Source organism: Micropterus dolomieu, linkage group LG12, assembly GCF_021292245.1.
Source record: "Micropterus dolomieu isolate WLL.071019.BEF.003 ecotype Adirondacks linkage group LG12, ASM2129224v1, whole genome shotgun sequence".
Taxonomy (NCBI): Eukaryota; Metazoa; Chordata; class Actinopteri; order Centrarchiformes; family Centrarchidae; genus Micropterus; species Micropterus dolomieu.
Genome location: NC_060161.1, coordinates 3,686,482 through 3,698,315, shown reverse-complemented (window position 1 = coordinate 3,698,315; position 11,834 = coordinate 3,686,482). Strand labels below are relative to the sequence as shown.

The 11,834-nt window shown below is 39.4% G+C and overlaps 3 protein-coding genes across 3 annotated transcripts; all 3 read right to left on the bottom strand.

The window, feature by feature from the left end:
• Nucleotides 1-2,980: 2,980 nt before the first annotated feature.
• On the bottom strand, nt 2,981-3,808 carry LOC123980681. Its single transcript, XM_046065203.1, has one exon. It carries the CDS (start codon nt 3,806-3,808, stop codon nt 2,981-2,983), a length of 828 nt encoding a protein of 275 aa, XP_045921159.1.
• Nucleotides 3,809-7,524: 3,716 nt separating this feature from the next.
• On the bottom strand, nt 7,525-8,446 carry LOC123980680. The gene has a single exon (XM_046065202.1). The coding sequence runs from the start codon at nt 8,444-8,446 to the stop codon at nt 7,634-7,636; it is 813 nt and encodes a 270-aa protein (XP_045921158.1). The 3' UTR covers nt 7,525-7,633.
• An 817-nt stretch (nt 8,447-9,263) lies between these two features.
• On the bottom strand, nt 9,264-10,759 carry LOC123981146. Its single transcript, XM_046065828.1, has 2 exons — nt 10,681-10,759; nt 9,264-10,593 (listed from the first exon to the last, which is right to left on the bottom strand). The coding sequence occupies exon 2, from the start codon at nt 10,571-10,573 to the stop codon at nt 9,842-9,844; it is 732 nt and encodes a 243-aa protein (XP_045921784.1). The 5' UTR covers nt 10,574-10,593; nt 10,681-10,759; the 3' UTR covers nt 9,264-9,841.
• Nucleotides 10,760-11,834: the final 1,075 nt, after the last annotated feature.

Here is an 11,834-nt window from a genome sequence, read left to right as displayed (position 1 = left end):
CCAATACAGTCTCAACAGTGAAGCATGGTGGTGGCAGCATCATGCTGTGGGGGTGTTTTTCAGCTGCAGGGACAGGACGACCGGTTGCAATCGAGGGAAAGATGAATGCGGCCAAGTACAGGGATATCCTGGACGAAAACCTTTTCCAGAGTGCTCTGGACCTCAGACTGGGCCGAAGGTTTACCTTCCAACAAGACAATGACCCTAAGCGCACCGCTAAAATAACGAAGGCGTGGCTTCACAACAACTCCGTGGCTGTTCTTGAATGGCCCGGCCAGAGCCCTGACTTAAACCCAAGTGAGCATCTCTGGAGAGACCTGAAAATGGCTGTCCACCAACGTTTACCATCCAACCTGACAGAACTGGAGAGGATCTGCAAGGAGGAATGGCAGAGGATACCCAAATCCAGATGTGAAAAACTTGTTGCATCTTTCCCAAAATGACTCATGGCTGTATTAGATCAAAAGGGTGCTTCTACTAAATACTGAGCAAAGGGTCTGAATACTTATGACCATGTGATATTTCAGTTTTTCTTTTTTAATAAATTTGCAAAAACTACATTTCTGTTTTTTTTTCTGTCAAGATGGGGTGCTGAGTGTACATTACTGAGAAATAAAATTAACTTTTTTGATTTTTGGAAAATGGCTGCAATGAAACGAAGAGTGAAAAATTTTAAGGGGTCTGAATACTTTCCGTACCCACTGTAGATTTATTTATGGCGGTATTTTCTTTATCTATATTAAGTGAAACAAAAAGTCCAGGTGACAATTCAAAATATAATGGAATATAATTCAGTAATCATTTGCTTATTTTAGCTTAAGTTACTTTTTTTTCCTGTATTTAAATGGAATTGCATGTTTTCTTATTGTGAAAATAAACCTTTCTCAGAGCATTTTCAATTGTTATTAAACATCTCTTGTTGCAAGCTGTTTTTCAGAACATTTTTCATGCTTTCAAAACGTGGTGGGGACAAAACCAGCCATTAAAAAAGTGATTGGGACAGTGAAATGACAGCTATGTTTATTCTTATTTATTGTTGTTTATTCACCTTGTGGGTGGGGCCAATGGTTAAAATTTTGTAGACTAGACTAATATTTTGTAGTTGAATCCCTCATTGTAGAGTAAATAAAAATATATCAGTGTTGCCAAAAAAGTTCAAGACTATTGTTGTTTCCCTTTAATACAATGCATTCAAAACTACTTTCTGCACATTTCTACTACATTCTTAGGCCTACAAGTGCTATCTCGCGTTAAAAAGTAATGTTTACACATATGCAGTACCTTTAGCAATAACAATAATCACAATAAAAGTTTACTTTAGTAAAGAAAAACAATTTGGACGTGAGGTGCCCACTGATTTAATGCAGCCTTTCTGTGGTGATGAATGACAAGTTGTTTCTTCATGCAAAATAGATTTAGGGTCATTTTTGACCCTTAGGACAAAGACAGAATGTCAAGACTAGACAAGAGTTGAGCAAATGTTGCAACATTAGGCTAAAATTTAAAAAATACTCCATTACAAGTAACAAATAAATCATTTAAATTATTTAATTGCCTAAATTAACTAAAGTACAATGAGAAAAATGCACTCATGGTATCAAAAGTAAGGACTCAAGCAGAAAAAAATGGCTTTTGTGACTGATAGTCTACAGAGGTGTCGCACAAAAAGCAGGGCCCTGTACATTAGCAGCCTCTATGGGCCCCTTCCCGCATCCACAGATATTCGTTCTAGTACTTTTTGGGCCCTCCACACATGAGGGCCCTGAATCCTCAGTCCGTTTTTCCACCCAGTCCTACGCTCCAGATAGCCTCTATAATATTATTGGACATTTACTCAAGTACTGTACTTAAGTACGAATTAGAGGTATTTGTTCTTTTCTTTTCATGTCACTTTGTCTAAATCTCAGAGGGTCATTGTACTTTTTACTACATTTATCTGACAGCTTCAGTAACTTTACAAAGTCAGATTTTACACACAAAACAGACGAAGAGTTTTTAAAATATGATGTTTTGTTATAAATTAAACAAGTACAGCTAGAACATTGGCTGACTGATTGGTTGGTGATTGTTTTTAAATTCTGTTTGTCATCTCAGCAACTCCTGACAAACAGAACCATAACAGAACTTTTTACTTTTATATATATATACTTAAGCATTTTTAAAAGCAGGTACTTTTTTACTTATTAATTTCAATTGAAGACTTTCAGTAGAGTAATATTTAGCTAATAAAGATATCTGTACTTTTACTCAAGAACAGGATTTGTGTACTTATATTATCATACTTTATACAGGTCCACTGTTGGTTATCAATCAATTAATCAACCTTTATTTGTAAAGCGCCTTTCAGACAGGTTAGTTCAAGTGCTTGACAGACAATCTGATAACAACACCATACATTTAAAAAAGTTAGTTTACAATGCATCATATTTGGAGCCTTATTATTTATGCTTAAAATGTAAAACATCCTGCAAAGTAAACGTAACCTAAGTTACAATTTTTGCTTTTAAAATGTCTAAAGTTGGATTTAAGTGGAAGCAAAGTTTGACAGTTGTATCTACTGAGTAACTTTCCACCACCAAGTAGTTCTTGATTTCATTATTAATCTATTGTTTAGACTGTTTGCTAAGACTTTTGTGTATTACCGGCTGTGTTGCGCTGCTGCATAGTTAACAATAAATGATAAACACTTGTCAGTAGTAAGAAGAATAGAAGTAAAATATAACATGATTCAGTAAGAATGTACATGCAATGCAAAATGATTGCATTTAGAAAATCTCTTATTGTTTTGAATATCTATCTGTAAAAACATCTCAAAAATAATATTTTATTGTCTTTGTTACACTTCACAGCTAGATTGTTTGAAGTCAAAGCTCCACAGGAAGACTGATCCACATTTGAGTTTGTCTGAAGACTGACCTTCACCTGAGAGATGGTTAAAATGATGTAACACAGTCTGAAGTGGCTGCAGGGCTGACGTGCTTTAATCTCTATCAGGAAGTGGAGGTGATCGTCCACCTCGAGCTGCGTTATCGTCACCTTTTCCACGCTGACATGGACAGATCAGCTTCCTGACGGTCTCTCGGTTTAGATACCCAAAGTGTACGACAACAGTCCCAAAGAGGGCAAAGATTGTCAAGGATCTTATCACAGTCCCTAAAACCTTAGTCCAGAGTTCAAAGTCTGGAAGATTTCTTTGGAAGAACGGATTATTTTTGGGTTCACTTTCTTTCTCACTGACCGGGTTCTTTATCTTGCAGGAAAATGTTTCAACATCTGTCTGAGTCTTGTTGATTTTCAGGTCCTTTCCCGACTCCTTCCAGTCTCCGTCTCCCTCCTTCCAGCTGTAGGTCACAGGTTCGACCCCTCCAGTGTCTCCATCACAGGACAGCGTGCACTCCTCTGAATCCCCATTGCATGACACTGGCCGCAACACCACCTCAGGCTTGGGCACTTCTTTGATCATTTTAACATCATAGCTCGGACTCTGGGCATGGCTGTTGATTTCCACTACGTACTGCCCCGCGTCAGCTTCTACCATGTTCTTGATTTCCAATCGTCCAGTGGTTGTGTTCAGGGTTGTGCGGCCATTAAACGACCCGTAGTAGGTCAGCTCAATTTTTCCCTGCACCCACTCTGCCAGCAGATTGCCGTTGTGTTTCCACAGGATGTTGCTGATGGCTGCTGCTGTTAGTTTAGGCCTCAGCTCCAGGTTACCACCAACAACAAAGTATTTATCTTCGGCCAAAGAAGAGTTCAGCAGGGCCAACAGCAGCGCTGCCAGGAGCCAAACACCCGTCTGTGTCTCCATGTCCTCAGATCAATAAAAGATTGAACGAATATCTGCTTTCATATCATCAACAGCCTCACAGGTCGCTATTTTGGTCTTATGAGGTGACTTTGGTTTCCGCATCACATGGTTTCCTTCCTTTAGTGGTCTTCAGTGAGTCTGGTCTTCAACATTTGTACACTTTATACCACTAAACATGTTCTGCATTCAGCTGAGGGAAATACATAAAACGTCTGTTGGGGGATTGGCCTGCTTCTCATTAGGCTACACGAGCAACACCTTTCATATAAAAGTGGTCACTTACAATAATAACAGTATAGAACTTTTCACTACAGGTAACAAAGTGCTTTCAATGCAAAATGTAGACACACACAGTGGTGTAAGACGAACTAAACATAAGTCCATGTTCAATTAAAGCACAATAAACAGCTGCACATCGCATTGTTTGAATTATATAAATAAAACATAAACCAGTCAACATACTAATATGGAAGAATAAATTATGCATGATACACTGAAAGCTATTTTGCATAAATGTGAAGTGAAATCAAAGGAGGACCAGACTCTGATCTCTGGTGGACTGTTCCAGACTCTAGGGGCCCTGAAGACAAAGACTTTACACTTGATCCATTATTAAAATTAAATCATTGACTGTAGCAACTTTTCCTGCTAATTGTGTTTAAACTGTTGTAATATATTGTATGATAATATCATATTTTAATGGATTTATTTAACACTTGAAATAGAGCTACTCCAAAGTCACATGTCTACATAACTATAGGACCTACAGCAGATTACATACTAGGCTGATAACATGATGGTAGGCCCCAGGGCTGGACTGGTAATCTGACGTACCGTGGCCCCTGCCAGGCAGAGGAAGAGGCGTGAGACAGCGGAAGCAGAGTGACAGCGCTGAGGGAGAGAGAGCAGGAGGAGACTGGAGGTGAAGCGGTAAGCATGGAGTACATGCAGGGAGGGAGGAGGGTCACTGGGGACATGTAGCCACCACATTTTGAAAGCATTTGTTAAAAATGTTCTGAAAAATATCACCACGAAATGTTAATTAACAAATAAAAATGCTATGAGAAAGGTTTATTTGCACATCCAGCCTGCTATGCAATGTAAATATAGAAGAAAACTGTGTGTTGTCCAGAAAAAGTAACTTCAGATAAAAACAATAATAAGCTACTGATTACTGCATTATATTCTATTATATTTTTATATTGTAAATTATCACTGGACACCTAAATTTTGTTCTTCCCTTTATAAAAATAAAGACATTTCCACCTTAAATTGGTGCAGAAAATGTCTCCAGAATGCAGGAAATTAAGTTTTTAATGCTCAAAATCTTCTGGGGGAGGAGCCTCAGACACCCCTATTGAATATTTCATCAATAATTTTTTTGTGTTTCGTCACACGCCTAATCTGACCCCCTAAATGGAAGGATGGTGTAATGGAAAAAATAATGGTAGAAACATAAAGTAATTATTAACTTTAACATTTTTTATTAATATCTCAATTTAATTGGGTTTACCACCGCTTCTCTCATGTTGTTGGTTTCCACAGCTAAACTGTATTAACTTCATCAGTGTTAAATAGGAACAAAAGTCAAAACAATACATTTAATAATTGATTAAGCTGCCAGACTTTGTGTAGGGTGCAGTCTGTGCTGAGAAATATATTTTGGGTTTACCACAGTACCTTGATCAGATCAAAATGTGAGAACAAGTCATTTACTGACAAGTTGTCATGGTTTGGGTTTTTTTTTTATCCTACGTGTTGTGTTTTCTCTGTTTTTGCATGTTTAGATATTACCTGATCTGTCTCATTCCTTCTATTCTTTTCTTAGTTCTTAGTCCAGTATTTTAGTCCACATCTTAGTGTGTTGGCTCATCCTGGTTCTGTGTCTCAGTTTTTGGTCCTGTGTCCTAGTTAATGTCTTAGGGTCTTAATGTCTTAACACCCCGAGTAAAGAGTACTAAATTGCGCGTGCATTCTAAAATATTGCACGTGTAATTGTAGTACCTGTTATGGGTGATTAACTGTGAATAATTGTGTAAATGACAACAGGAGCAAACACAATGGAGGTGGCAGTTCAGCAGGGCCAACAGCAGCGCTGCCAGGAGCCAAAGACCCGTCTGTGTCTCCATGTCCTCCGATCAATACAGGACTGAAATCTGCTTCGTATCATCAACAACCTCGCAGGTCGTTTGTGCTGTTCTGATGTTCTGAGTTGACTTTGGTTTCCGCATCACATTGTTTCCTTCCTTTAGTGGTCTTCAGTGAGTCCCTCAAGATAAAATGTCTGATGCAAGTTTAACTGTTTGTTCACTTTATAGCACTAAACATGTTCTGCATTCAGCTGAGTGAGCTAAATAAAACCTCTGCTTGCGGGTAATTCTCTGTGGTTACGCTAAACGAGCAACACCTTTCACATCCAGGTGGTGACTTGATCCATTATTAATATAAAACCATTGACTGTAGCAGCTTTTTCTGCAAACTGTGTTTAAAGTGTTGTATAATATCGTATGATAATATAATAATAAATGTATTTAACAGTTAAAGGAGACCTATTATGCTTTTCCACATTTTATGACTTATCTATAATGTTACAGTGTTGGATGTTCATGTTAAACATGGCCAAAGCTTCAAAAAATGCTACAGCTTGTTTCAGACAGAGGCTGAAATGAAGGCCTACATGAAGAGCCAGTATAAAACAGAATATTATTTTTTTTGAAGTTTGAATCATGCATAAGGTGCCATACAGGCATCACAGAACTAAAATATAGGACTGGAAAAGCAGGAGAATAGGTCTCCTTTAAAATAGAACTAGGCTACTCTAAGCTCATTTGTCTACATACTATCTAGAGTAGCCGACATAGTAATAATATGTTTACATGGTAATGGTAAAAACATAAAGTAATAATTCACCTTAATATTTTCAATAATATCTTATTTTACTAATTGATTTAGCTGCAGAAGTACTTGAGTCTGAACTTTGTGTAGGATGTACGCACTATTGAGAAATACATTTTTAGTTTACCACAGTATCTCGATCAGATCAAACCAGGAGAACAAGTCATTTACTGACACTTTCTGCAGTTACAAAAGTACATAAGTATTAGCATCAAAATAGAAGCATACTTTAAGTCTGGTACTAAAAGTACTCCTTGTGCAGATGGTACAGATGGAGATATTTGTTGATTTTAGTTTGTATTATGAAAGTCAGTAAAGGTATCAAATAAATGTCTTGTAGTTACAAAAGTACAATATTTCCCACTGCACTGCAAATTGCACTTATATTATATAAGTACTTCTGTAATTATCATACAAGTTAGTTTATATGTTGTTTTATTTTTATTCGTTCATTTGTATTTATGTTCTGTGTGTGAAGCGTGAAGGGGGACAACAACTTTAATGTCACTGTGCAGCTCTGTGTTGTAGGAGGACAAATTAATGTACCTTAACGTACAGTACTGGAGTAAATGTACTTTTATTAAGTGACGAGAAGAGCACATTTTTCCATCACAGACACAAACGCTTTGCTTTTGGTCATAATTATATCAGAGACAGCAGAAACACATGTATCAGTTAAAAACATAGTTTCTATGAAAACAAACAGGGAGTCTAGTTCATCAAACCAACAGCCAACGTGTCACATTCACTAGATAAGACGAGCTGTGCTTCACAGATAACTAACTGCTGGTGAAAGAATCAGTGTTAACACGGACTAAAATAACAGTAAAAACACAGAGCAGGAGCATTTGTGTTTGTCTGAAGACTGAACTTCACCTGGGAGATGGTTATATGTGGCACAGTCTGAAGTGGCTGCAGGGCTGACGTGCTTTAATCTCTATCAGGAAGTGGAGGTGATCGTCCACCTCGAGCTGCGTTATCGTCACCTTTTCCACGTTGACATGGACAGATCAGCTTCCTGACGGTCTCTCGGTTCAGATAACAGAAGAACACAACAGTCACAAAGAGTGCCACGATTGCCAAGGATCTCATCACAGCCCCTAAAACTTTAGTCCAGAGGCAGTCTGGAAGTTTTCTTTGGAAGAACGGGTTGGGTTCAGGTTCACTTTCTTTCTCACTGACCGGGTTCTTTATCTTGCAGGAGAAGATTTTAACAGCTGTCTGACTCCTGGTGATTTTCATGATCTTTCCCGACTCCTTCCAGTCTCCGTCTCCCTCCTTCCAGCTGTAGGTCACAGGTTCGGCCCCTGCAGTGTCTCCATCACAGGACAGCGTGCACTCTTCTGAATCAGCGGCACATGTCAGTAATCGCATCCATACCTCAGGCTCGGGCACTTCTTTGATCATTTTAACATCATAGCTCGGACTCTGGACATGGCTGTTGATTTCCACTGTGTACAGCCCCGCGTCAGCTTCTACCATGTTGTTGATTTCCAAACCTCCAGCGTTTATGTCCAGTGTTGTGCGGCTTTTAAACGACCCGTAATGTGTCAGCTCAACCGCTCCCTGTGCCCACTCTGCCACCAGATTACCGTTGTGTTTCCACAGGATGTTGCTGATGGCTGCTGCTGATGGTGGTTTAGGCCTCAGCTCCAGTTTACCACCAACAGCGACGTATTTATCTTCTGCTAAAGAAACGTTCAGCAGCGCTGCCAGGAGCCAAACACCCGTCTGTGTCTCCATGTCCTCAGATCAATGCAGGACTGAAAGAAAAACACTAAGTAGACCCTGTAAGTGTTTCAGAGAGTGAAATGAGAAGTATTAGCTGTTCCTAAGTCACCACAGGTCGACCTCTTCACAGTTCCTTTAATGTCCTTCCCATTTTCTGTGGTTCATTTAGTTTCTGTATTTGTAAAAGCATGAAGCTGGTCCTCCTTCAACGTTCAACGTTTTATCCCTTGATGTAGTTAAACTAAACTATTTGAACCAGCTGTCTGAACTGCAATAGGGCAGCACACAATATCTCCCGCCAATCTCACAGGTAGGTTTTGAGCTTCATAAGAGCTTCTGTTGAACTCAGAAAACTAGATTTTTAGTGAACAGCTTCACAAACATGCACACGTTTGTTCCTCTTTCTTCATGGGGCATCTAATTGACATAATTCAATACTGAGCCTCTTACTCTAACCTAACCTTTAACCTAACCGTAACCTGAACCCTAAAACCAAGTCTCAACCTTTAAAAAGTGTCTCTACCTGTAGGGACCTCAGTTTTTGCCCCCACTGCGACACGAGTCCCCAAAAGTGTTAGAAGTAAGAAAATTGGTATATTATAAGTATTAACATAACTATTATATGAACGTGTGTGTGAAACGTGAAGGGGGACGACAGCCTTAATGTCACTGTGCAGCTCTGTGCTGTAGAAGGACAAATAAATGTACGTATACAGTATTCGAGAACTTTTCACCAGTTGTGCTGGTAGATAGAAACTAACTGCTGGTGAAAGAATCAGCTAAAACATGGTTACAATAACAAATACAGAGCATGAAAAACAGCGCATAGTTAAGCTGATTGAACCTTTTTTATTTGTTGGTTTGAGGACAGAATTTTACCTTTGAGATGTTCATACACTGTGATAAAGCTTTAGGTCGTCACTAAAACATATCCAGTTCCTCAAAAGAGTGTTAAGTTCATTCGATTTACATCCAACAAACTATTGGCTGAGGCAGAATAAAAACATGCATACATATATCACATATTGCTCTCATGCTTCAGGTCCTCTGATTTATTTTAGTGCCAGCGATCCAGTTCATTACTATTCAAAGATATCTTGCAGGGCAGCCAGTGATATACCAGCTACTATCTAATCAGGCATCTATAGTGGCTGAGATTAGAACAAGCTAAAAAGCCTGACAAACAACACAAGCTATACATTTTGTTTAAGCAGAATAGGAAGCGGGCAGCAGATCTAAGTTGAGTCTCTAACACTAAATGAGTTACTGAGATGATCAATTTGGCTGCCTGATATTTAGCAGTTCAGTGTGATGAGTGAAAGATGTCTGGATGAAGGAGGTCTGAGGAGCAACATTTTTAGTTTGTGGTTAAATGGTAGCTGTTTTAAATGCAATAAGTTGCAGAATTTAAGCTGAATTACCATCGCTGTTTCTGTCTGAGCATGAACAGATCATTTTCCAAAGGAAAGTATAAGCCCCAGAGAGCAATTCACAAATTCCAGCGCCGTCTGATTCTTTCTTTTGGAAGAACGGGTTGGGTTCAGGTTCACTTTCTTTCTCACTGACCGGGTTCTCCATCTTGCAGGAGAAGGTTTCAACACCTGTGTTAGTCTTGGTGATTTTCATGATCTTTCCCGACTCCTTCCAGTCTCCGGCTCCCTCCTTCCAGCTGTAGGTCACAGGTTCGGCCCCTGCAGTGTCTCCATCACAGGACAGCGTGCACTCTTCTGAATCAGCGGCACATGTCAGTAATCGCATCCATACCTCAGGCTCGGGCACTTCTTTGATCATTTTAACATCATAGCTCGGACTCTGATCATGGTTATTGATTTCCACTACGTACAGCCCCGCGTTACCTTCTCCCATGTAGTTGATTTCCAATCGTCCAGTGTTTATGTCCAGGGTTGTGCGGCCATTAAACGACCCGTAGTAGGTCAGATCAACTGCTCCCTGCACCCACTCTGCCACCAGATTGCCGTTGTGTTTCCACAGGATTTCTCTGATGGCTGCTGATGGTGGTTGAGGCCTCAGCTCCAGTGTCCCGCCAGCAGCGAAGTATTTATCTTCTGCTAGAGCTTCAGAGTTCAGCAGGGCCAACAGCAGCGCTGCCAGGAGCCAAACACCCGTCTGTGTCTCCATGTCCTCAGTTCAAAACAGGACTGAAAGAAAAAGCGTTTCAGAGGGCTTAATCCTCTCTGTAACAAAAACGACAAGTATAAGTTCTTCGTAAGTGACCACAGGCTCACCTCCTTACTGCTCCTTTGATGTTCTTCTCAATTTCTGTCGTTATTAAGTTTCCGTATCCGTGGAAGCGTCTGGTATGTGTTATTCTGTCACAAATGTAGAAGATATGGCAGGGGGCGGGGCCAGCCCACAATATCTCCAGCAAATCACAGCAGTAGTTTTTGAGTTTCATAAGGAGGGTGGCTCTAACTCTACAAACTCTGAGGTGAAAACTGTTGATGTACTTCATAAACATACTGTGGTCTCTGTCTCACACACACCAAATACTGCAAACAACACATTCCCTTCACTTTGTGCAGATGAAAGCCAGGAGCCAGTGACAGAGGAAAGTCAGCTGTTTCTATCATGTTGTCATCATGGTTGTCCAGACTCTACGTAATGTGTTGGTCTGGTCTGTACTCATAGGTTTAATTTATCAAGAAAGCTAGACCGGATGGATTTAAATTTGTGATGCACACACTGTTCCTGTATTTATTGCTTAATTTTTTATCTTTTTATGCTATAAATTTTATTGTTTATTTATATATGCTATTTGCAGTGTGAGCAAGCTGCTTGGAAAATTACAGTTACTCTAGATTAAATGAAGCTTCATTACAGAGAAGCTACCCCCGGTGAAATGAAGAAAGTTACAGTAACGTGGCAAAAGTAGTTTACTACATCTAAGCTACTTTATTATTATTATTTTGATACTTTAGTAATTGTTCACATTTGATACTGATTTTTTTTTGTTTATTTATTTTTTATATATTATTTATATCTTATGTAATTTACATGTAGCTTTGACAATATTGTTATACATTCATGCAGAGAGAGAGAGAGATGATGTCACATGGAAGTGCTTCCGCCGGTGTTCGTTTTATGCTACCTATCGAGATGTGCTACTTAGCGGTTCTGCGCATGCGCACGACCCACAAGCGCGAGCTGTTTCCACGCCCATAAATCTGTGCAACCTTGCTGTTGGGTCACCGTCAGCAATATCAACAAAACTCATTATTAGTGTATCAGAATACGCTACCCCTGATATCTTAATAATATAGTATTTCAACATGCTCCCCATCTCCTTACAGTAAACATGGAGCGAGTAATGGTGCAATATAAAATTATTCTGTAGTGGGAGCATTATGTGATAGGGGATATTAGTCTATCAGAATACACT